The sequence below is a fragment of the Microcebus murinus genome, chromosome 9, assembly GCF_040939455.1.
Source record: "Microcebus murinus isolate Inina chromosome 9, M.murinus_Inina_mat1.0, whole genome shotgun sequence".
Lineage (NCBI taxonomy): Eukaryota > Metazoa > Chordata > Mammalia > Primates > Cheirogaleidae > Microcebus > Microcebus murinus.
The window spans coordinates 71,994,246-72,019,172 of NC_134112.1; the positions used below are offsets into that span (position 1 = coordinate 71,994,246).

Consider the following 24,927-nt stretch of genomic DNA (forward strand, 5'->3'; position numbering starts at 1 on the left):
ATTTTTCTAATATTTGTTCATAATCACTGATATTAAAATACAAGGTTGCAAATGAAGCTAATAAAATCACAAACTGGCTAAGAGAAACATTTGAGTTAATGAAAAAAGTTCAACTATTATAATAAATTATTAGTGATTCAAAACTCAGGTTGAATATTTCCCTTATTAAATAAATCAAGGGTGGAGATTTAGGATTTGGATTATTTTAACAATTCAATGAAAGTATTTAAAAATAGCATCATTAAACAAACAAACAGACCCAGAACCAAAAAGCTTGATTTAAAGGCTTTACATTGCAGGAGACAAGGCAGTTAAAAAGATAAATAAATAAGTCTTTACTCCACGGTTTTCTGCATAAGGGCTTTAACACATGTATTTTATACATCATAGCAACTGGTTACTGTAATGCTTACTTATCAATAGGCTAATAACTAGTATGAACTATGATTACATGCATGAGTATGGCAGGCAGCCTAAGTTCAAGTCCTTAGGTCTCACCACCACTTAAGGTGGGTACCTACCTCCTAGAATGATTGAGAATCTGTATACTTAGAACATAGCTTGGCATATAATAAATGCTCGATAAAAAAACCAGCTATTATCATGTTTGCACATCTGCTGTACAGATTTCAACAATTTAAATCCACATCAATGTGTCTATAGGTTATTTGTGGCACTGGGGTAGGGGGTGATATGCCACTCTCTGGCTCAAATTCCTCAGTGATTTCCTACCTACATGGAATAAAATTTGAAGTCCTTGCTCCCATGCTCTTTGGCATGTTCCTGCATGACCTAGCTTAGGTCATTTCTCAGACCTGTCAGTCTAGATACCTTTGGATCTGCCATTGCCTCTGCCTCCAACACACTCTATAAGGCTACTTTCTTCACTTCATTTGGTTTTCTGTTCAAATGTCACTCCAAAAGATCTTTCCTGACAACTCAATCTAAAAATAGCACCTTCTGCCACCCCTTCCACCTACTCTTTATCTCCTTATCTGGTTTTATCTTTTTATACTTGTAATTGGTGCTGATTGTCACATTACATATGCATTTATTTGTTTATTTTTAAATCTCTCTTCTCTCACTAGAATGTAAGCTCTATGAGGACAGGGGATATGTTTTCTATATAGCCACATCCTAAGTTTCTAAAATACTATCTCTACTTAGGAGGCTCTCAATAAACAGTTGTCAATCAATTGAATGAAATAATAGAATACAAAAATTCATAACACATGGTCTAGCTCCTTAAGGGGTTTATAATTGTGTATGGAAGAGGAAACATTCACAACATTCACAACCAGTTTGTTATTGCCTCAGTGGCTTTAAATTTTACAGTGGCTCCTGAAATGAGTGATACATTTGTATTATATTCATCCAAAAGTTAACGTTGGATTTAAAAAACCTTTTGTATAACACTCACTAAATACAGAATAAAAGTAATAACAGTGTTTAGTCTGGTTTGCTGGTCATGGATAGTCAAACTATGTCTTATAGCCTCAAGAGGCATACATATAAACGGACTTGGAATATTCTACTTATAAGATGACTAGTAGACATCTCATTTCATAGATTTGCTAGTCAATGCTAATTTGTAACTATAATTCAGTTGCCTTGGCCAGAACCTTGCTGGTATGGAGGAAAGGAAAATGGAAAGAAGCAAGTGGTTCTACCAGCTGGCTCTGTTGGCAGACTGAGGCTCACATTCCTAAAACCAGTTGGTCACAGCCTTCAACCTCCATTTAAGCAAGGTAATGAGACAGATCTCCTCCCCACCCCATATACATAAGCCTCAGGCATACTTTGATGCCTTAGGGAAAGGGGAGAAATAGCAAGGAAAAGAAGTGAAAGCACCAATTCAGGAGACACCACCTCTCCCATGCACTGAAGCTTTGAATGTTTATATGCTGCTGCGGCTGCCTGTACAAAGGCCAATTTCAACTCTGAGCCTAGCTAGAAGATCAGTGGAATGGTTTTGAATACTTCTTTCATCAGGAGTGAAAACAAAGACATCAATTCACAGTTTATGGGAACAACTTTCGTAAAGGCTCATAGTCCAACTCCTTTATTTTTGTTTTTAAGGCTGTCTAAATTAAGGCAGTAAAACAGCATTATCTTTTACTTAACATTTTGTACCATTAGTATTAGTCTTAGATCTCCCACACACAGACACACACAGTATATCCGAGACTTGCGCAACTCTGGCTCCGTCACTTACTAGATGCGTGGCTTTGAGCAATTCATTTCACCCCTCTCTCTGCTTCTATGTTCACCTCTACAGAAGGGATGAAATTATCTCACAGGGATGTTTTGAAGAATAAGACATAAAAGCACTTGGCATATTGCCTGGCATGTAATAAGTAATGAACACAAGTCATTATATTTATCCATTTTTTGTATCTAGAACTTGCTACTTTTCTTGATAATCATTTCCCCCTTCCTGTTTAACAGGAAGTCTGTAACAGACTGCCTAGTTTTCGCTGGATGCATGAATGCCCAGCAGAAGGCCACACTTCCCAGCGAGGTGTGGACATGTGTCTAAACCCTGGCCACTGGGATGTGGGCAGGAATGCTGTGTGCAACTCCCCTGGAAGAGGCTTGCTCCCTGGGTCATCTTACCTTGGGCTACATGGGTGCATGGGGGCAGTGACTACCTTTGACCAAGTGACACGAACAACATCCCAGGGAACAGTGACGTAGAGAGAGAAGGTGCTGAGGCCCTGGAGACACTGCCCTGGCCCCACTCCCTCCCTGCACCTACCTCTCCCCTGCTGGGACTTATATGTTTGAGAAAAATAAACTTCTATCCTGTCTAAGCTATAATTACCTGGTTTCTATTGAAGTGGCCAAATTAACCTTCTAACTAAAGTTAACATATTTACTGAATTTGAAATTATAAAAATTTATAGTAAGATACCTTGATATTTATGGCCATCCCCTTCCACATTAATGATCATTTATTTGATGCCAAGTCCTTGGTAAGAGAAGATGACCTTCTCCTCCCCAAATTATAATGCTTCACAAGTCACAGCTGGGCTCTGGGTCCAGGCAGTGGACACGGGCATGACAGTGACAGAAACGCAGACTGACAGGCAGTTTGCAGGGAAAAAGGCTGACGGGGCAGGTAATGGCACAGGATGGGCAGGAGCTCACACTCCTCTCCTAGACACACAAAGGGCCACCGGGTCTCCCACGGCAGGATGGGCAGTGGGGGCCCCCTCTCGGCAGCGTCGACCTACCAGCCTGAGGTAGTTCTGCAGCATCTGAAGGGGGATCATGGAAGCGTACGCCACACTACTGAGGCAGCCTTCTTGAGGACCTGCAGAAAACAAACACCACAGAGAAAAATTGGCTCTCCTTTAGCAAATATAAAAATGATCAAAACACAACAGAATCTATCATAAAAGATATGTTTGTGGACTTGTTGTAGGCAGAGCTGACATGTGGTCAAGAAGCATCAGTGTGCCTTTGCCATTGTGAAAATACTGTCACACTTTGTACTGGCTGGTCAGCAGCCACTGGCCTTCCAAGAGCTCCCCAGCTGCTCCCCTTCCTGCCCCCGGGCAGCCCGCCCACCTCCTAGCAATCTCAGCCAGGGCCTCCTGATCCCAGCTCCGACACTGTGGCTGGAATGTGCCCATCGCTGGGTTCAGTGTTTTACTGTATATAAGTAAAAGTTATCGATAATCGCAACCCTCAGAAAGCTTTAGCCTTGGCCAACACTAAGGCATAGGTCTGGGGTTTTCTTTTAATCCATTTGCAACCCTCCTCCTCCCACCCCCAATTCTGTAACTCTCTCAATATGTTGTTTGAACCTAAATGAATTTTCTGGGGTGGCCTCTCGCTTTTTCTTTTACACTTGAGTAAAATAAAACTATATTAGTTCAGATCAAATTTTTTAAGACTCCATTCCAAAGTATGGGAAATTCATGATGAAATCAGTAGCCTTTGAGATTCAATGGCTGAGAGATTTGGTATTCCTATACCACTTACTGGCAGCATGACCTGGGGCAAGAAAATCATTCTCTCTGAGCCTCAGTTTCATTGTATATAAAATAGGGATAAACAGAGACATATCCCATTGGGTTGTTACGACGATTATTTGATACTTATGCTGTAAACAACAGGGTTTAGCACGTGGTAGGTGCTCACTAGACATCGGCCTACACCAGCACCATAGTCATATTAAACACACGCTGTACGTGACAGCAAGAAAAGACATTTCTCTGTTAACACAGTGTCTGTCCCTCTCTCGTCTGTTTCGCCACTGATTTGTTCCTAACAAAGGATATCATCAACTAGGCAGGAATCAATAATGTGGACAGACATCACAATAGGTATCAGGAATGTGGCTTTTGGTTTTTCCTCCCCTTAATCGAATGTTTCAAAAGACATCTGATGACTGAACAGTGGGGGTCATGTGCATGGCTAGAGGACACCGAGAGCCAGTCAGGAAGCAAATACTCTTGAAACGTCACCTTAGTTTGGAACATTGTTACCTGACAAAAGCACGGTGACCTGCTCTGCCTTATTCTTCCTCATGAAGTCCCATGGGGACTGGGTGAAGCTCTGACCAGCTGACCATGGCACGCTTCCTAGTTCCAAAAAAAAATGAAATAAAATGTCAAGGGCAGCTTAACAGTAATTTTTCTCATACAGGTAAACATATGCTCTCCTCTGTGAGAACCTTAAGGAATCCAGACTTAAATTGGCAAAGGCATGTATGCAACACCCATAGGGTCATACAAGGGGTTAGCTCCCTAATGAAATTCTTGTTGAAGGTCAAAAGGCAGGCCTTCGATCTACAGACCACTCCAAAGCAGTCCCGAAGGGGGATTAAGAGAGATTCACCTAGGGCACAAAAATACAAACCATTATTTCTAGCATTAGGTTCTTAAGAGAAAAGCTGACTATAACCTAAAACTGTTTCACGGTTCTTCCAATGCCTGCTTCTCACAGCCCAGGCACTCTGGATGAGACATCAGATCAGATATGATCTGGGGCCTGAGTCCCTTTCCAGCAAATTTTTATATTCTAGAAAAATAAATAAATAACCATATAATTTCAGGTGCTTAGAATAAGGCAAGCCTTCTCAGTCTGGGCTCTCTCCTCACCCTTGCTCACAAAGGATCCCACTTTACAGGTGTCTTCTCTAGGGAAGGACTGGTATAAGCAGTTGTTTTCATCTGTTCCCTTCTACAGATCAATTCTTCAATATCTATTCACAGCATGTCTCCAATACACATGCATGCCCTGCCTGTAACTCTCTGGTTGTCTCTTGGCCTGAGGTTCCTTTAATCTAGTGAAGGTTATAGATCCAGCAAAATCACTTATAGACATACAATACTAATAATAATAGCAACTGTTTTAATTACCAATTATCAAGTGGCTATAGCCAGGCACTAAATTCAGCCTTTATTCACAAAACTCAATGACTTTTAGATGTGAAATGCTTCTAGAGTGCTTTATACTTCTGTGGAAAGCATGTACACTAGAACAATCGAGCCATACCATCCATTGCTCACAGAGGGAAACTGATCTGATGGTGGTTGAGTATTCATTTGGCTTCACCAGTTCCCACATCAGCTGGAGGAGGGCTGAGGTAGGGCCACTTCCTTGGAAACATGGTTGTGTGACTTCATTTGTCAGACCCTTGGGCAGAACTACACTTTGAATACTTGGTTGTGTGGACAAAATGTGTTCCTGGAATAATTTATAACTTATTTTCTTACTGTGATTTTTCAATTATATAACAACAATGCTATAAAAATAATTTTGATGAGCATGCCAAAGATCCATAAAGTAACTTGTCGGAGTGAACAGAATAAGATAATTCCTGATGTAATAAGTGGATATATTAATGGCAATGGTAAAATCCCACCTTTCCCTTAAACTTGACCATTTTTTTCCAACACTTTGCTGTTGAAAGTATACAAGCTTTCCTCCCAGACAGCCTGTGATTTCAATCCTGAGTGCTTTGCTCATTACTTGTGTGACCTCAGGCAAGTCATCGTAGCCCTAGTTATTTGTAAAACGAGGCTGTTGTAAGGACCGTTTATACAACAACCAGCAGAGTCCTTGGAAAGGAAAAGTTTTCCTATAGATGTTAGTCCTCCTGGTTCAAGAGGAAAGAAACTAACCAGGCACTACTAACATTTATGGAGTACTTGCTATGCTAACCAGAAAGCAAATCTTATCTTTGTAAGTTCTTTAGAGTCTGTTTTGTGGTGTCTGTCAAATAGAAATAACCGACTCACCCCATGTGGGATCTTGGAATATATTTTCACTAAAGTGCTTCTTCCAACTCAAGGCTTCATTAGAATACCTGTCCTGGAGGTAAGGTATTAACACACTATAGCACCCCTGGCCTGGACCTAAAGCACATTTTAAGCCGAGTTCAGAACCTGTGCGTTAGCAAGCAGCTGCAGAGCAGTTGGTTTCTTGCATTTATCTAGAATTGCAAGCACAATCACAAAGCCTCATCAAGGACTTTCATGTTCTTTACTCTCTGAGCATTACTTGAGGCATAAAAGCATTCTTATGTTAACAGGCAACATCATATAATGGCCACATTGTGAATGTTCAAGTTTTTCAGCACCTTTTCAGCACTGGCAGCTGCCACAAGTGAGCTTTGAATATGCTTAATCAATGAACTAAGTATCAGGTAAGGAAGCCCACAAACATAACTAAACCCCCAAATTTAGCTTTCTCTCCATTGCAGGGTTGCAGATACCTAGCATGATGGCTCGCACGCTGTCCAAGCTGAGGCCGATGTCGGAGTCAGCGGTGTTATTAAATGCCGTGTCTTCCAGACTCCACCATCCGTCAGAAGAGATTGCTTGGAAGTGATTTGTCAGAGCTTGACTCACTGCTTTAGAAAAATCATCCCATGATGTCTGCTTGCGGATATGTAAAACACATATTGTGTTTTCGCATTCAAAGTCACTGGAACCATAGTTGCCTGATTGAATCTCACCCACTGAAATCCTTAAGGGTATTTTAAGAGCATCTGTTAGAAGAATAAAAGAATTAGAAGTTAAAAAAATTCCAACATAAAAAAAAAATCCCCAGCAAAACTACTCTAAAAAATAAGCAGATATGAATGTTTTAAAAATAAATCAAAGGACTGCTGTCTTCTTTCTTTAAGTAACATCACATTGAATGTCCTTATTCTGGAGTAAACAGTGGTTTCCCAATCTCGGTTTCTTTAGAACCATGTTGCAGGAACTGTTTATCTTTCCCTGTAATCTTTGGTCTTTCTACTCTACAGCCTCTTTTCCTTCAGTGAGATTCTCAAGTTATTAAACAAACAAACAAACAAAAAAATCTGAGAAAACTACAGCCCCCTCCCCCTTGACCCTGAATTCTCCATGTTTTCTTTTTCTCCTGACCTTTATAGATAATGTCATGAATGAGGCAGGTTAAAGCTGTATAGCTCAGTGTGCTTAGGATAGTGGCTTGAGAATCTTACAGACCTTGGGCTGAGCTTCAGGGTCAGCCTTCTACCAGCTGTGTGTGCTTGGTAAATTGCCTTAATCTATTCCCCAACGACTTCTTCTATAAAATGGAGGTAGATGTTGAGTTGTTATGAACTTACATTTGTAATGGATTTAACACACTATTTGTTATTAATACATGGTAAACACTAGTAAGTATCTGTAAACAGTGCAGCAGGAAGGTATGTATGGTCAACAGTGCAGCAGGAAGGAGCTTTTCAAATGTTCTTTCCAGTCTCTTCGACACCAACTTGCTGAGGCTCCAACCACGGTGGGTAGCACCCCATACACTTCCGTTCTCATGAATTGAATTATGTGCTTACTAACTCACTCGTGTTTCCAAATCTTCTACATCTGTTGAACTCATTACTATAATTAGTAAATTAAATATTCCATAAATTGACAAAATATGTTACTGTTTCTATGAAAATGAATCAAATACTTTAGAGATACTTAAAGAGTTATTAAAAATGTTATCTAATGAGGTATAGATGAGACAACTATTAGAAAAGACTTAATCTTTGCACAGATACTGGCTTTAGTTTGCTGTGCAGATGTGTTTAAGTACCCAATTCTAGAAATCATAGATGATGCATTAAATGCACGGTTTGTTCAAACAAGCATATGTGGAATTTTAATCAGCAGAACCATGCAAAGTAAAGGCCTCTATCTAAAAGTCAGTGAAAGAATTATTTTATATACTTTAAAATTAAAATGTTTAAAAATGTGTGTTTTTATGATCCTCTTCTTAAACTGGATGTTTCTATTCACTGGCCAACTGCTGTATTATTTTATTTTCCAATGGTCGATTCTCAGTCATGCTACTTATCAACAGCATTTGACACACGTGATCTCTCTCTGCTCCTTGATCTACTCCTACTGGATTTCCTCGCACCTTATCGGTTGTTCTTTCATGTTGCTCCTTTGTTTTCCCTGCACTTTTTCTAGACTTCTTACTAACAGAGTGTTTCAGGGCTCCTTTTTCTTATTTTTTCTGTGTTCACCACCTTAGTTATCTCATCTGGTCCCATGACTTTAAATACCATTGACAGACTGCTGACTCTCAGATTCATATATTCAGTTCACGCCCATCTCTGGTATTCCTGCTCACTTGACAGCTCAAATTCATACATTTCAAACTGAACTCCTGATCTTCATCAGCAAGATCTGCTTCCCCCACAGCCTTCCCCTTGACAGGCATTGGCAACTCCATCCTGTCAGTTGTTCAGGCTGAATACCTTGGAAATATCCATGAATCCCCGCCCCCTCTCTCATACCTCACATTCAATCCATCAGGCAGTTCTGCTGACTCTACTTTCAGCTATATCCAGAATCCAAGTACATCTCATTGCCTCACCTGCTACCATGCCTGATTGAGCCACCAGTAGTGTCTCTCACCGAGAAGACTTTATTCATGTCCAAATAGGCATCCCCGATTCTATGTGTGACTTCCTATAGTCTCTTCTCAACAAAGCAGCCATTGATATTGTTAAAACATACATCAGATTCTGCCACTCCTATACTCAAACACTACAATAGCTACATTAAGTCCTTATAATGGTCTACAAATTCCAACAGTATCAGGCCCCTTCCCCATCTGGTGACTTCTCTAAACTGTTTTCCTACTTCTCTTCTCTTGATCATTCTAACCCAGTCACCCTGTCCTCCTTGTAGTTCCTCAGACACCCCAGAAATGCACCTACCTTAGGGCCTCTGTCCAATTCTGCCTGGAAAGCTCCCACCTGACCTACCCTTTTTGCCTTCTTCAAGTCCTTGGTTTAATGTCTTATTGGTGAGATTATCTTGACCCTCTATCTATTTATTTTGACAAGATCTCACTCTGTTGCCCAGGCTGGAGTGCTGTGGTATCATCATAGCTCATGTGCAACCTCAAACCCCTGGACTTAAGCAATCCTCCTGGCTCAGCTTCCCAAGTAGCTGGGGCTACAGGCATGCACCACCACGCCCAGTTAATTTTTCTATTTTTAGCAGAGATGGGGTCTCACTCTTGCTCAGGCTGGTCTTGAACTCCTGGCCTCAAGCAATCATTCCACTTTGGCCTCCCAGAGTGTTCGGATTACAGGCGTGAGCCACAGTGTCTGGCCTTGACCAGCCATTTTAAAAACTAAAACCCACCCTCATACTCTCAACATCCCCTTAGTCTTTTCCATAGCACATTTCACTATACCATATAATGTATATACCATATATATATATATACACCATATATGCCAATATATACCATAGCACAATACCATATAATGAAATATTTCTTATGTTTATTGTTCATTTTTGTCTCTGCTCAATACATTTGTTGAATAAAGGGTAGAATTCTACCATAGTTTTTTCCACTGCCTCTCCATATTATTAATTGCTTAAAATAATCAGCTTCTGCCTACAGAACTGCATGAAACTTGTCTCCCTGTTAGCAGCAACTTTCTATTTGCCAAATGCAACTGACTCTCTTTTTAATCCCTACAGCCTAGGGAATTTGATACTATTGAATCACTTCTTCCTGTTAGAAACATTCCCTTCACTTGGGGGCCCCATTATATCATTTTCTGGCTTTCTTCCATTCTAATCCTTCTCAATATTCTTTTTGAGTCTTTTTTCCCTCTATTCTGCCCTTAAAATTGGGGTTCCTCTGGGCTCAGCCTTCAGTTCCCTTTTCCCTCACCCTACACACCCTTTCTGTCCAATAGCACACCCATCTATGGCTTGAGCCATGACTCTCTTCTCCAGCCTTGGCCCTAGTAGCTAATTCAGGTCCTCCCTTCCCTCCTGCTGGATACCAGTCACGTGCCTTCTCTATGGCATCCCATAAGACAGCGTTTCCACTTTACCAACCTCTCACTTTCTTCAGTAGCTACAGGATTGTATCAAGACTTACCCATAAGACTTAGTTAAAACGAATACAGGGCCTTTTATGATCTGACTCTGGACTACCTTTCCATACTCATCTCTCTTCTCCCTGCATCAGACACAGCTAAACACCTCTAGGGACTCCAAAGCACCGTGCTCTGTAAGGCCTCCAGATATGCTGTTAGTTCACCTGGAATGGCTCTGTTTTGGGCTTTTTATTGGCCTAGTGCTTCAATTCTCACTTCAGTCCTCCATGGGTAAGCTCTCACTGACTTCCTCTATGCATGTTTTTACACTTTGACTCATACAGAAGGACTTATAACAAATATAGGCTTGGAGTTGTATTTTTGAAATTTTATACAGGTGGCTTACATAATATATTATGCATCCTTTTATTACTGACTTCTTCACTCAACACATAAAATATATCTATGGTGGTTTAACATTTATTTTTAAGTGCTATTTGGTCATTTTAAAATATAAATCTTCTACAGTTCAATTCTATTTATCCATTGTCCAATAGGTTTCCATTTATAATGCTTTCAATTGTCTAGTATTGCACACAATGCTGCAGCACATATCTTCATATGTCCCTTGGTACACACGTGCAGGAGTGCCTCTAGCTTATGTACTTAGGTGAGGAATACAGAATGTTTGTTGAAGAAATGAAGATAAATGGCTTCTTTGTGCTTCTCTGACACATTCAGGTCTCCAGTACTTACTCTCTACAGTTCATTTGCAGACGTAATCTGCAATTCGCCTTCTGGAAGTAATCACAATCTAAATGCACATCCTGTCTTAATTTTCTTAGATTGTCAGATCACAAATCTTAGAGAGACCTTAAGAAATTATCTACTCTTTTGCCCTCAAGCATGTGAGTAATTATTATCCCCTATTAACAGGTGAGCAGAACAAGGTCAGAGAAGGTGAAATACCTTGCCTGAGGTTACAAAGATCTCAAAGAAGGGTACTGGGATTCAGTTGGGCTTTCCTCTAAATCACACTACCTAATGTCCAGTCTTCCACAAGATGTGCACTCACAAATCCTGTCTAGACGTCAGAGACAAAAATTACACTTGGATCTCCAGTCTTATTTCTTAAAGTCCTCCTTAATCCCCACTTTTAGGATTTTCCACCCCTCTCCTCATTATATGCCAATTCTCTATCCACCTCTCCCTGGCCCAACTTCTGACACTTATAGCTTCTTGATGTTTGACCTGTTTCCAGGCTCTCTATAGATGAAGCTGTCTCATACAGACCTGCCTACATAATTTGAAAACACCATTTCAATCATATTATATACTATCAAGGATCTTATTAACTCCTTTTTGATTGCCATATAAAATTAAAACTACTGAAACTACCATTAAACTGCCTGAAACATCAACTGTCCTGTCTCACCTTTCCAATTCCCCACCTCTAATACCTCCTCTACTTCAGCCAGACCAGCATGCTTTTTAGTTTTCACATCCAACATACCATGGCTATCTATATTTACTCCTTCTTTTAATGTTTAATAGCAAAAGTGGAGTTTAAATAAATGATAGCATTTAAATTCCAGAATAAGTTTTTAGTCCAACAGAAAGTTTTCCATGTTCATTATTAGGTTAGGTTCAGTTTATGTATATAAAAGCTGAAATATAAAGGGAACAATTGTATCTTAGAGAAATCCTATAAAAGGCGCTGCTTCAGGTAATAAGCAGTGATTCAGAAGTTTAAGGCTCTGAAGGCTAGATTTTAATGATTTAAAAAAGCCTCCTTTCAACCAAAAAAACCTCATCATTTCTATGATTCTCTTTTATCTTTCTATATTAAAGAATCCTTATATAGTTTGCACATATTTTTCCTTACCATTCTAAAGTTTCCTTCACAAGATAAAAGAATAAAAATGTGTATATTAGGTTGAAGACTAAAACATTATTTCAATTCTTAAAATGCTGCTTATCCTAAAATCAAATCACTGATACTGCTGGCTCATTGATTGGATAGACTGGGTATAATCCTGACATAAGAGGTCATAATGTTTTGTAAGATCTAGCACTCCATATTCATAAAACCCACAAGTGAGCCTTTCATAAAATGTGCTGAGGAGCATATACTCTTAGAGCTGGGAGGGACCCAAGAGATAGTCAATTATCTTTGTAGATAGGTAGGCAGCCAGGTGCTGGGAGACAACTGACTTGCCTGCCTCATACAATCAGCTGATGCAGAGTACACAGCTGGGATTTCTCATTCCCTGCCAATCTAGTTGTCTAGAAAGACAATCTAAGTCAGAAGAAAAAAAGCAATAATTTTTTAGATTGCTCTTCTAGGTCAAAGACAAGGAAGATCTAGCATCATGTGAACAGCAATTAGTTCTGCAAAAAGTCATTTTACATGGAAAAAAGAGTTAATTACCACATTTATAATCAACAAAGTGATTTTTGCAGTAGCTTGGGCTCCAAAAAGGTTGAAAAGAAGGTGAGAAAACTGTGGTTGCATTAATATTGTCCCCAGTGTCCCAGAGCCCCGGTGGCACAGAGGAAGGATGAACAATAAGCTTCGAACGTGACTCACTCAGATTCTCCAGCAAGTGTTTGCAGTCATCAGTGGCAACATCATGCACAGTCCGATTGCACTTGTCTCTCCTTTCTGGCTCAAGCCCTCTGTGCCTACACAAGATTTCTAGGCAGTTCTGTAAAGACAAGATCTCTATTACCTCTAAGTCTGAATGAATTAACTTGAGTGCAAAACCCAAGGGAAAAGCCAGTTGCCTGTAATAAGCCAATGAAGAATTCATAGCTGGAAATCTTATTTCAATTCCAGCAACCCAAATACACACATTAATCTTTGATTAATCTAAGCAATGTCTAGAAATGCAAAGCAAAGAGTGCTTCATTTAAATGCAAATCATAGGATCATAACATTGCTTTATAGAACAGCCTTTTTGGTTTCAAGAAAACAAATGCATTTACTAATCAGTTTGCAGATTGAAATTAAGAATGGAATTGACTTTAGCAGACAGTCTCCTTTTCTGGTAATTTGGCAACATGAAATTTTTGCTATAACAGGATGTACTTTGCTGTTTTCTAGTCCAGGAACTGCTCATCTGGTAATATAAGTGCAGGACTATAGTTTTAACAGTTCTTTCCCAGAGTCCTCATAAGCACATTTGTACTTGAGATCTTATGCTGCTTTTTTTTTGAAAATAGGAACATAATGTTGATTGAGTTTTTAGAAAAACAGTCCCTATAGATATTAAAATTATGTTCTTTCTTTTTCAGCTTTTCCTTTTTTGTGTTGCTTAAGGAAATGTCCATTCAAAAATATCCATAACTATGAACTGAAAAGTCTTAGTCCTCCATACTTTTTCAAATGCAAAATATAAGACAATATATACATGTTTTCTAATAAATAATTGCACAGCAGGATATATCAGGATATTTACCCAGGAACTTTCCTATATCAACTGCTACCACTTTGTGATTTGTTTACTGATTTCCCACAAGAATAAGCAGAAAACTGAATAGATCAGAAATCATAAAAAGGAACTAATCACCAAAATAAGCAATGTCCTTCCCATCACTCCCCTATATACACACCCACACACTCTCAGAGGCACCGGGCTAACTTGTACTTCTATCTACATAGTAAACCAGGTAGTCTGAAGAGTCTTCTCTGATCTTGCTGTAGAATACATTTTTTCTGTTTTACTTTTTTCCTTTTCTAATATAAAATATTTTTTAAAGAAATACCCACATAGAAAAGTACACCAACAAGTGTACAACATGAAGCATTATCACAAAGTAAACATACCTGTGGAACAGGCATTTTAGAGCCCCTTTAATGATCTATCTGCCCCTCCCTTCTCCCTGAAGAGGTAACTACTATTTCTAGTATTTTGAACTCTATATAAATGGACCCATATTGCAAGTACACTTTTATATTTGGCTTCTTTCATTCAACATAGTCTCTGAGATTCCTCCATGTGACTCCAAAGTAGTTATAATTCATCTTCTTTAAAAAAAAATTATTACTGTGTGGTATCCTGTTTTATTCTGTTGTGGTATACCACAATGTACTCATCCACTTTCTCACTGATGGACTTTTACGTCCTCCTATGAACATTCTAGAACATATCCTGTGGTGGATACCTGTTGCGTATGTACTAGAACTGGACTGCTGGGCACATACATACTGCAAAGAGCTTTCAATTTCCACTCCCACAAGGAGTGTATGTGAGTTCTAGTTGCTTTATATTGCCTCCAAAACATACTTTTAAATGCAATAATGAGTTCACAAGAAAGTACAGGGCATCCCTAAGGGCCAGAAAGAAAACAAAGAGTAGGCTGAAACTGCCAATTAAGTGAAATTTGAACAGGAAGCCAGTGCTGGTTTGAGGGCAAAGCTGACTTAGAGAATCTTTTCGGCTGCTGAGGGGGTGGGAACATAGGTCTTGGAAAATGGAAGAGATGAACCAGAGGACCCCTGAGTAAGACAGAGTGTCTGCCTGCAAAGGACACTTGTTTCTCACTTCCGCCCTTGCTTAGGCTGGAGAGATCTCCTCCAAAACGCGTCATCTAAGTCTGGCAGTTTGTACTCCATATATACATGTAACTATTATGTATCAATTATAAACAAAAAAACTTAAAAAAATGTCTAGAAGTGTGGCTTTCATGGCTCTAGGGTTCAGATTTAAGAAATCGCTAAGCTAAGAAATTAACTGGAAACATAATCACATATATAAATAACAGTTCTTATCAAGCTGTTATTACTAATTTGTACAAAACCAGTAAATGAATAAGATAATGTCGATTTAGAAATTTACTTTCATAAGAGGCTTAAATAGAATGCAATCTGAGAACTAAACTTTGTAAATTCTCAAGATGATAGGAGAGAAAAACAACACATTTATTTTGCAAGTTAGTACTTGTAGCAAAAGTGGGTAAAAGCCGAAGCAGACCTGGAGTCTAATCCCGCCAATAAAAATGATTAAATCTACAACCGTTGGTGAATCATTTAACATTTTTCTGTCTTAGTTTTCCTTATCTGTGTTTCAAATATTTATGTCTCCTAGGACTGTTATGTGACATATTAAAGATACATACAAAACGCTTTTTTGGCAAGTGCTAAACTCCTGACATATATTAGCAGCTGTTATTATAATCAACATCGTCGGCACCAATTGGAAATCTATCCAGATGTTCAGTTAACTGGTGAGGTATTACAGCACATCAACAAATATTACTAATTTCAAGATAATTCTAAGCAGTGTTAGTTCAAATGACAAACAAAAATGATGAGAGTTTGCAACACCAGTTTGCAATCCTCCTGAATTAAGATTCTTTCCTGACCTTCAAAGTGAATTATTTCTAATTTCCATTATACTCAGATAAGTCAGTGGGCAATAATACAAGCAGTGACTTTCCCTTCAAAGAAGCATGAAATGGCCACCCCTGAGGGCAGTGCATACCCAAACAGTGCTACAGGTGTAAATTCTACAGCAGGTGCTGGCTCTGTGGGAAACACAAAAGAAGATGAAAACTTTGACCCACTGACACCGAACAGCAGCTACAACTATCTGAGCACATACTTAGTGCCAGGGACAGTTCCAACACTTCGCAAGTATTCAGTGCTCATTTAACTCTTGTGAATAAGGCACTAAGCACCTCTACACCAGGCACTGTGTCAGGGCGGAGCATCCTGACGACGGCGAAGGCAGCAGCTGGACGTCTCAGGGAGGAATGCAAAGTGCCGTAGAGACTCAGACATGGGGAAAAGACACACAACAAAGACGACTGTGGAAGCAATGAGCTTCATAGAGGAGCAGGAGGAGGGAAAGATGGAGAAAAGTATCTATGCTCTGTCCTTGCTCGTGCAATTGTGTGAAGAGGACAAATGCTGTGATACCAGTCACTGCACTTCTGGAAATGAATTCCTAGGGAGCCCAAACGGCAGGGTGTCCTACCCAAGTGATATGGAGCAAAGCATCTAGAGGCAAGGAGTTTAATCTCAAGTCCTATGAATTAGGATACAGATACATCTGCTTTTACAGAGACTTTTAAAATGAGTGGCTTGGGCTTCAGCTTTCTCTTCCACTCACATTCCACTTGCCAGAACTTAGGCACCTGGCTGCAGTCACCTGCAATGGGGGGTGGAGAATACAGTCTTATGTTGGTGCCCATGGGCCCAGCTGAAAATGGAGAGATCTGTAATTAGATTAATCGAGCAAGGGAGGAAGGGAGGTTGAAGGGTGATAAGAAATCTTTGCCAGGGTCCTTTGAGGGGGGCTAAGAAACAAAGTACCAGTGCCAGGGAGATTAAGTAGAAACTCCAAGTCCAAAGAGCTACAGATAAAATCAAAGTCAGGGCTGGGAGCCAAGACTCTAAGATCCAGCAGAGGGAGAGAAAGTGAAAAGAGTTTTCAAATGCACAGTGCAAGCCCAACTCAAGTGCTGAGCGCAACCTTGGGGTGTGGGTGAACCCGTTGCCTTGCAGGGCAGGGGAGATGGAAGCTATACATGGGAAGTAATGGCCTGGGCAGGAAGGCAGACAAGGGCGCACGGTCAAAGATGAAGTTGACTGGAGTCAGCTGAGAAGGGCTGACTGCTAAGCAGTTTGGATGCTTTTCTGTAGGCATGGGGATGTGTTTGGGCAGGCAAGTACCCGATCATTTCTGTTCTGAAAACCAGTTGGTATATTTGGAAGATATATTGGAAAGGAAGAGGGTGATGGGAAGAACACTTAGGAAAGAGATTTGTAATCATCCATTCACTCATCGATTCAACAAACATTTAGAATTTGGGGGCCACAGATTCTGCTGCGCCCGGTATATACAGAGATGAAAAAGTGGTGTTTTGGAGGAGGTGGAAGGGGACTAGGGCATGTGCACAATTACCATCAAGCACAAGCTGTGTGAAGTTAGGACAGGGGCCCTGGAGATGCACAACTCCTAGGAGCCCAGACTTGGGCTGAGATATTGCCCAGGCAGAGAAGGGTCAGGACAGGAGACAAGGCCATGTGAGGTGATAGGAACAGCAGATGCAAAGACAGGGAGAGAAAAGAGAGCACAGGATGTGTGCACACGGCCGGTCATGCCTGGGCAGAGCACAGCACGCACTCGGGAAGGAGACAGAAGTGTGCCTGTCGGGGCAGACTGAGGCCATACGAGGATGACACTGACTGTCATGGTAAGGGTCTGGCCCTTACCCAGGAAGTGACAGAGGCCTGGGAGGCTGGGTAAGTGATATCACCATGTTCGCCTGTTAGAAAGACCCCTCCCTCACGTGGCAGTGTCAGAAGACCACAGCAGGACCCCGAATGCATCCAGACGGCACACAATAAGGGAACGTGCTCATGAGACTATAAGGAGGCAATGTATTCAAAGTTTATTCACTGGGAATATTAGAGTTGTACTGATCATTGGAATTCACTAAGATAGGAAGATGGAGCAAGTAAGCACAAATGCCACGTGATGCTATGGGACTGAGAGCGCAGAAATGGGAGTGGCAGCAGACGGGCTGAGGAGTAAAAACATCAGGCCCAAGGATGCACACACCTGAAAGCAAAAGTGAATATAAACTGGGCCACTTTTAAGAGCAGAAGGGGGCACTGTTAATAATTACACTGGGATAACAGGCATAAACAGGACTGGACTGGGCAAACAGCCAAGTTTGTTCCCCTAGTTATCAAGGAGAAGCCCAGTCAACTGTGAACTTCCTGGAAAGGACCTCCCTGGATGGACTCCGAAAACACTCAGGTAGGGCTAGAGATGAGATTTTGGAGTCCCCCCAAATTATATTCTGGGGATCAACAAAATCACTCAAGGGAGAAAGCACAGAGTGAGGGGAGAAAAAGAATCAAAGCCCAGATCCATGAAAGATGTTGATAAAAACCACCAGAAGGTTTGTGTTTTGGGTCAGGGGTGGAGTCTGAATTAAGTTGGCTAAGTTTATGCTCCCTTTAGGGTTCCGCCAGTCAATCGATGCTGCCCAAAGTCAGCAAGAATTCAGCACTCTTCACCGAACATTCTGGAATGCGTATAAAAAAAATACCCTTCCTTTTGTTTACACACAGGTTGGCATTTACAAAAGTAATTTCTCTAAAAATCAAGGGAAAAAAGTAAACAACCCCAGAGAATCAAAAGCACTAGAATGTAGTCCAAAAAATAGATTTCTATTTATCATGATTAACATTGAGTTCCAATGACTTAGTACCTTTGCAGCCACCTTATCTAACCTTTTCCTTTCTAAACCAGTTGGCCAACCCTGTGTGACAAGGAAAAACCTTAGTGACTCCTATTATCTTGTTTTCTTTGCTGCCAAGACCTAGGGAGGAAGAATCCAAATCTTGGGGCCTATGTGGACCTTTGCACACACCTCATCCAGACCGCCTGGAGGACACAGGTGGCCACCACGGTCTGGAAACATCTGACTTAAACATGGCTAAAAGACCACAATCCTAACTCAAAAATTACCTAAAGAAAGCAACAAGATGGCCACTGCCTGACCAGAGGACAGTGGGCCTGCCTATAGATGACCTCTAGGATGCTGGAAATGAATGCGTGAAAGGCGGGTAAAAAGCCAGGTGAGCAGGTGCGGGTTTGGGACTAGTCATTGCAGAAGCCACAGTCAAAGCTGAATGACTGCAGACGTTCCTAACGAACAGAAGCAGGCGGCTGAGAACGAAGCTTGGGAGTTGCTTAGAGTTTAGAAAAAACAAACAAAAGAAAAATCCCAGAAAAACAAATAGAAAGCCTGGTCAGCGAAGTTGCAGGGGCAGTGAGGAAAGGGCAGTGTTCTAGAAGCCCAGGGAGGGAGGAGTTTGCATTAAATAGTCAACGTGTTAAACAACCCAGAGAGACTGAGCAAAAGCATAAGTGACAGGAAGCTGCTGGCTTCTGTAATGTACATAAGCTAGAAGTGTACGCTCTTTCTGCAGTTGCCCAGATGAAAAAAAAAAATCTCTGGGTATATGAGCTTCCACAACAGAGATGCTCAAATCCAGACAATCTCCTCAATTTCTTTCTTTCTTTCTTTTTTTTTTTTTTTGCTCAAGAAACTGAAATCTAACCTGAATTTATTTCAGTTGCAGGAAACTGACATGTCAATGGTCTCAGGCCAGAAGAGAAAGTTTCATGAAGAAACTCTTCTATCTATTCACAAGAGGTGATGAAAACAAAAGCTTATCCTTAGTTCAGCAATCTCTCTGGAGTAGTCACAGGTCAGCTTTAGAGAGATCTATTATCAAACATTAGATGGTGATCTGCATAAGTTCTTAGCCATTGGAAAAACAAAACCACAAGGACTAATATGGAAAAAGCACTGACTGGGAATCTGATCTTCAATGAACTGACCTGGGAGAATTAGTTACCCACTTCTGGAGAATATGTTTATCTATAGCCCAAAGGAGTTGGACTGGATGAGCTATGCCCCCTTCGAGCTCTGAAATCCCACAGTTTTCTACTGAAAACCATGTGGAAACTGAAGTCATCTTCTTTTTGGGTAGTGATGATACTATTCCCACATGCTACTATAGAGATAAAAAAATTGTTTTTTAAGCTTATAGTCAGTGAAGAATCTTTTTACCAATACAATGATTAACTCAGAGCTGTAATTCATTTTTTCAGAAAACTGGCCTTAGAGACTTAATTGTAAAGCGATTAACTTTCTGCAGAACTATCTCAGCCAGAATATAAACATTTTATTAGGCAAATAATACAAATATATTTTCTAATACCTTTGACTGGGACTGAAGGAAGCATAGTCTAGTGAAAAAAGTAATGGAATCAGGCGATCTGGGCTGTGTTCCCAACTTCTATCTATTAAACCCTCTGGGGGTTAAATATACTAATCATAAAATGAAGAGGTTAGACTGGAAGATTAAATATCCACTCCAGGGCTTTAAAAAAAATCTATTATTTTAGTAGCTTGGCCGTATGTGAATGCTGTCAGTCACGCTTACTTTTTAAAATCTCTCTTTTCTTGTCCAACATTTATCTTATGCTTCCTAGAGTCAAAGAACACAGGAGAGTCATACTCTATGAGAGGAAGAGGTCGTATTCCCCTCTACTTTACAGTGACAAAGCATCCGCTGCCTGCCAGAGCCGTGGAAATCAGTGAAGATACCGTCTTTAACCATAAAAACACCTGAACTAATAAAGAGTTCGAAATTAAGGAGCTGGGCAGCACCACAATCACCTTAACGGGTAACTCACCCTGGACTGGGCTCCTCTCCCTGCCTGGTACAGAGGGGTTCAGTAGCTGAGCCTCCTAGATAGAGGATGCCCAGGGTTTGTTTTATTTTGTTTCTTTGCAACCAGGCAAAGCCCACTCCTACTGTTAACATCCCACACTACACTCAGAGATTTTCTCTTAAGAGGGTGGAGGGAGGTTTCAACCTACCCTTTCCACACACCTCTCCACCAACAAATGAGCCTCACAGTCCACGCTTAACTGCACATTTTCAAATTTAAACTATTCATATTTCCCATCTTTGTCCCCTAAAAGCTTTTATGTTGAATGCTGCTGCGTTCTATTCAAATCAATGCATATATACTGAGTTCCCAGAATTTTTGTATCTTTTTTGTTAAAGGATAAAGTGGAAAAACACAAAAAATGACTACCGATACCTCCACACTGCATTCAATCATGACTTTTTTTCATGTTTTAAAAACCCAAATGCGAAATGAACAGCTTCTGCTATAGATCACAGTAGCAGAAAGTAACTGAACCAGAAGCTCAAAATTCACATCTCTAGCCATCTCCATCTGGATGAACAAATCACAGCACTGAAATTCGGCATGTCTAAAACGACATTCTATTTTCCTGATCGCAATGATGCTTTTCTTCGCTCTTTCTGGAAATGTCACTGTTTCTTTCTATTCAGTGCTCACATTTCCCATGTTTAATCTGTGTTCGATTCTGGGACATTTCTAATAGCTTTCATTATTTCCACTGTTCTCATCATCTTTCACCTAGTATCTCCTCCTGCTGCCATTTTCTTTCCTAATCCAAAATCTTCTAATGTTTTTGCTAAATTAAATTGTAGAGCTGGTTATTTTGCTTCTGTGTACAAACTCTTTCAATGGCTTTACTATGACTATTAAATTAAGACCAAACTACTTAGAATGTCATTGAAAGTCCCATGGCCTGCTATGAAATTCCCAGTCTGCTCTGATTTCTCTCTGCTCTCCACTGGAGCTGTTATCCACCGCCCCACTTGCACATTTGTTCCCACTGCTCCTTCTGCCTCAACTACTCTCCTTTCTCAGTGGTGAGTGGCACATCTAATCCTTCCCCCATGCAAAGCTCAAAATAATTCCCCTCTTCTCCAGAATGAGCCACTCCTGAGCCTAACATTCCTGCAGCTCTGCCCTTTCAAATATGTATGTTTTCTTTCTTTTTCCCACAGCCACTGCATTTTTATACTGTTCCAACCACGTGTCTGTTACTCTTGTGTTCACTTTTTGTGCTTCTCTTTTCCTACACTTGTCTTGTACCCTGCATACTTGCCACCAGACTAGGGGCTACCTAATGGCAGAAATGATTCCCGCAAATGTTGGCATACACAGTGCCTTGCACTCAGGAGCTTCCTAATAACTTATTATTTACTAAAGCATATTAATGCTAATGCAACTTAAATAGAAAAAGCATGAGTGAATGGCCTGTTACACTATTTTTATAATAATCAGAATCTTTTTTGCATTCTATCGATGAGTGAAATCTAGAGCTTCCTCTAAGATATCAATAAGGCAGTACAGGTAGGGTGTAAGTTTGGCAGCTGAGGGTAAAAGGCAAGAACATGAACTCTGCAGCAATATGGGCAGGTGTGGAGCCTGGCCCTGCCTCTAACTAGTAGCGTGGCCTTGGTACTGCAGTGAGCAACCCAATGGGCTAAGTCAATACCAACCCTTTTCTCCTATTGTAATTACTCTCCTATTTCTTAACAAACTCCAAATGCAATGATTTTTATTAAAAGTCTCTTATACCCTTGACCATAACTATCTGCTGGACAGGAGAAATGGCAAGGTGTGCTAATAGCTAACATCTGCAATGGTATCGCTCCGCCTCCAATTCTTCAATTTAAATACACTCAATCGATAGCAGACAACTTTGTCACTTATCAAATTACAACTGCATGAGGCGGCTCGCTGCTACCAGACACACCTTAAAACCTTTGGAAGCAGCAATATGGGCAGCAGTCCAGCCTTCTCTGTCAGCGTGGTTGATGAGGTCTGCAGGAACAACAGGCTTGGATTCGCCTTCAGAACTCTCTTCTCCATCATCCAAGTCAGAGACATCTGACTCGGGCTCCTCCTCATTCAAAGAGTTCCCATGAGCGGGTGCTCTGTGGTACATCAGAAGCTTGAGGCTGTCCACGTTACCAGTGTCCACAGCTGCATGAACTGGTGTCCAGCCATCCTGAAAATAAAATGACCATGGGGAAAGGTTTGATAACAACAGTACTGTTGAGAACAGTGTTATTGAAAATTCACCTTTAAAATGTTCCTAGGCATGGACCACTGGGCTGGGAAAAATAGGCATTCCAATCCTGAATATCACTGATGAGTTCAGCGTAGTTCTCTGGCTTCTGTCAGTTCCAACATTTCCCTCTGCTATGACTCATATGGGCTATTTTGTAATCATTTCCACATGCCAGTTAACCACTTGGAGTGAACAGGTACTTCCCAAGCCCATAACTGAGCATTATGTTCCATAAACCAGAATCTCAATTTAATACCAAGAAAGAAAACAAACTGTAACCTAAAGAGATTTTTTTTAAAATTGTATATCCAAGAATAATGTTATTAGTAAAATACTAAAAGAACGCAGAAAGCCAGTTTTACTTATAAGGTAGTGTCCTAACTCTAGTGATCTTAACATTTTATGCCAACCATTCCAGAAGGAAAAATCCAGAATAGGGAAAAGGTAGACATGCAGGAAAAAACAAAGCCAAAATAATTTCACTGGCTGCCTATGGGCCTCTATTGAGTGTTCTGTGATTAGAGAAGGATATTGATCATTACAAGCTTGGAAAATGGTCCAACCAAAATTACAATAAATGGGAACAATCTAAAATTGTAAGTCATTGTAATTGTAAGTCATTGCAATTGTAATTCATCTGATCACTTGCTAAAGCTGTCCCTTTATGATGTGGCTTTTCCTCTGGTTCTGTGCCTTGTACCAGTAAAGTCCACTTGGCTAACATAAGATCATGGCGGGCAGTAACTAGAATGTGAGTATAGTCCTGGTGCTCCAATCAGGCAAAACCATCTCGTGATTTGTCCTTTGCCTTATTGTAGACACCTTTTCTTGAGGAGCAGCCTCCTACAGGCACAGAGCATGATGCTTTTGATCTTGCCTAATTTATGCTACAAAGGTCATGTGGCCATTCCTGGAAAAAAACTTTCAATTTCCTATTCTCCTTTGACACTTTCTTATTAAAAGGCACAAGACCTAATTATTCCCGTAAGATCTTCTCTATTATATTGTTTATCTCTAGACTTTTGAGCATCTATACTTGCAAAGATTCCGTTCCGCTCATCAACAGCTAGCTTGAGAGGACAGATTTCTATGTTCTCTAACTTAGGATGTGACTTAAATTTTTGTGATGTGCTATTTCTTTTTCTTCAGTTTGGTGATATAAAATTCATTTATTTTTCATCTATAAGGCAGAATTTTACAATGAATATGTGTAACACTACAGATTACTTAGATAAAATATATAAAATAACATGAAAAAATGTAAAATTAAACTGTTTTCTCAGATTTTCAAAAAGTAAATGGGGAAAAACCTAAAATAAATAAAAGATTTTTTTTTTATAAAACAAAAGCTCTATTAATAGAGTCATAGAAAATGTTCATATCTAGTTTATTATATTCCTGCCAATATCATTAATTAAACTGTTGGTTCTCTTTGGGGAAACTGCATCAGGAAATCCAGAATCTAAGATTATTATTTGTTGAATAATATTTGTTGTCTTCCACCCCATTACTTAAAAAAAAATGTGTGTTATAGCTCAGCAGTCTCCAACCTTTTTGGCACCAGGGACTGTTTTCATGGAAGACAATTTTTCCATGGACTGGGCAGTGGTAGATGGTTTGGGGGATGATTCAAGCACATTACATTTATCATGCACTTTATTATTATTACACTGTAGTATATAATGAAATAATTATACAACTCACTGTAGATTGGGGGACCCCTGCATAGCTCGCTGAAATATACTTAGGATAGCAGTAAGAGGGCAGACCCATCTCTATGTAATAATGAAAGACTATAGACAGAACTAAGATTTTCCCTAGAACCGTGTTTGTCAAAATTTAATGCATCAGAATCACCTGGAGTGCTTGTTAAAACCGATTGGTGGACCACCCCCCCCCTTCAGAGTTTCTGATTCAGTAGATCTGAGGTGAGGCTTAGGAATTTGTATTTCTAACCAGTTCCCAGGCAGTACTGATGCTGCCAGTCTAGGGGCCACACCTGAGAACCACTGCCCTAGGAAATAGTTCTGCGTCCACTCTAGCAGCCAACTGAGTGAGCAATAGAGGCTTCAAAGTAATGTGTTCTAGAAAATGGACCCAGTAATTTT

General features: G+C 40.3%; 1 protein-coding gene across 1 annotated transcript in view; it reads right to left on the reverse strand.

The window, feature by feature from the left end:
• Positions 1-24,927, reverse strand: part of CTTNBP2 (cortactin binding protein 2) — a 147,817-nt gene that overhangs the window by 37,072 nt on the left and 85,818 nt on the right. Inside the window, 5 exon segments of the mRNA XM_012761095.3 lie at positions 3,237-3,316; positions 4,497-4,592; positions 6,731-7,006; positions 12,912-13,029; positions 22,502-22,756. Coding sequence (XP_012616549.3) covers positions 3,237-3,316; positions 4,497-4,592; positions 6,731-7,006; positions 12,912-13,029; positions 22,502-22,756 — 825 coding nt within the window.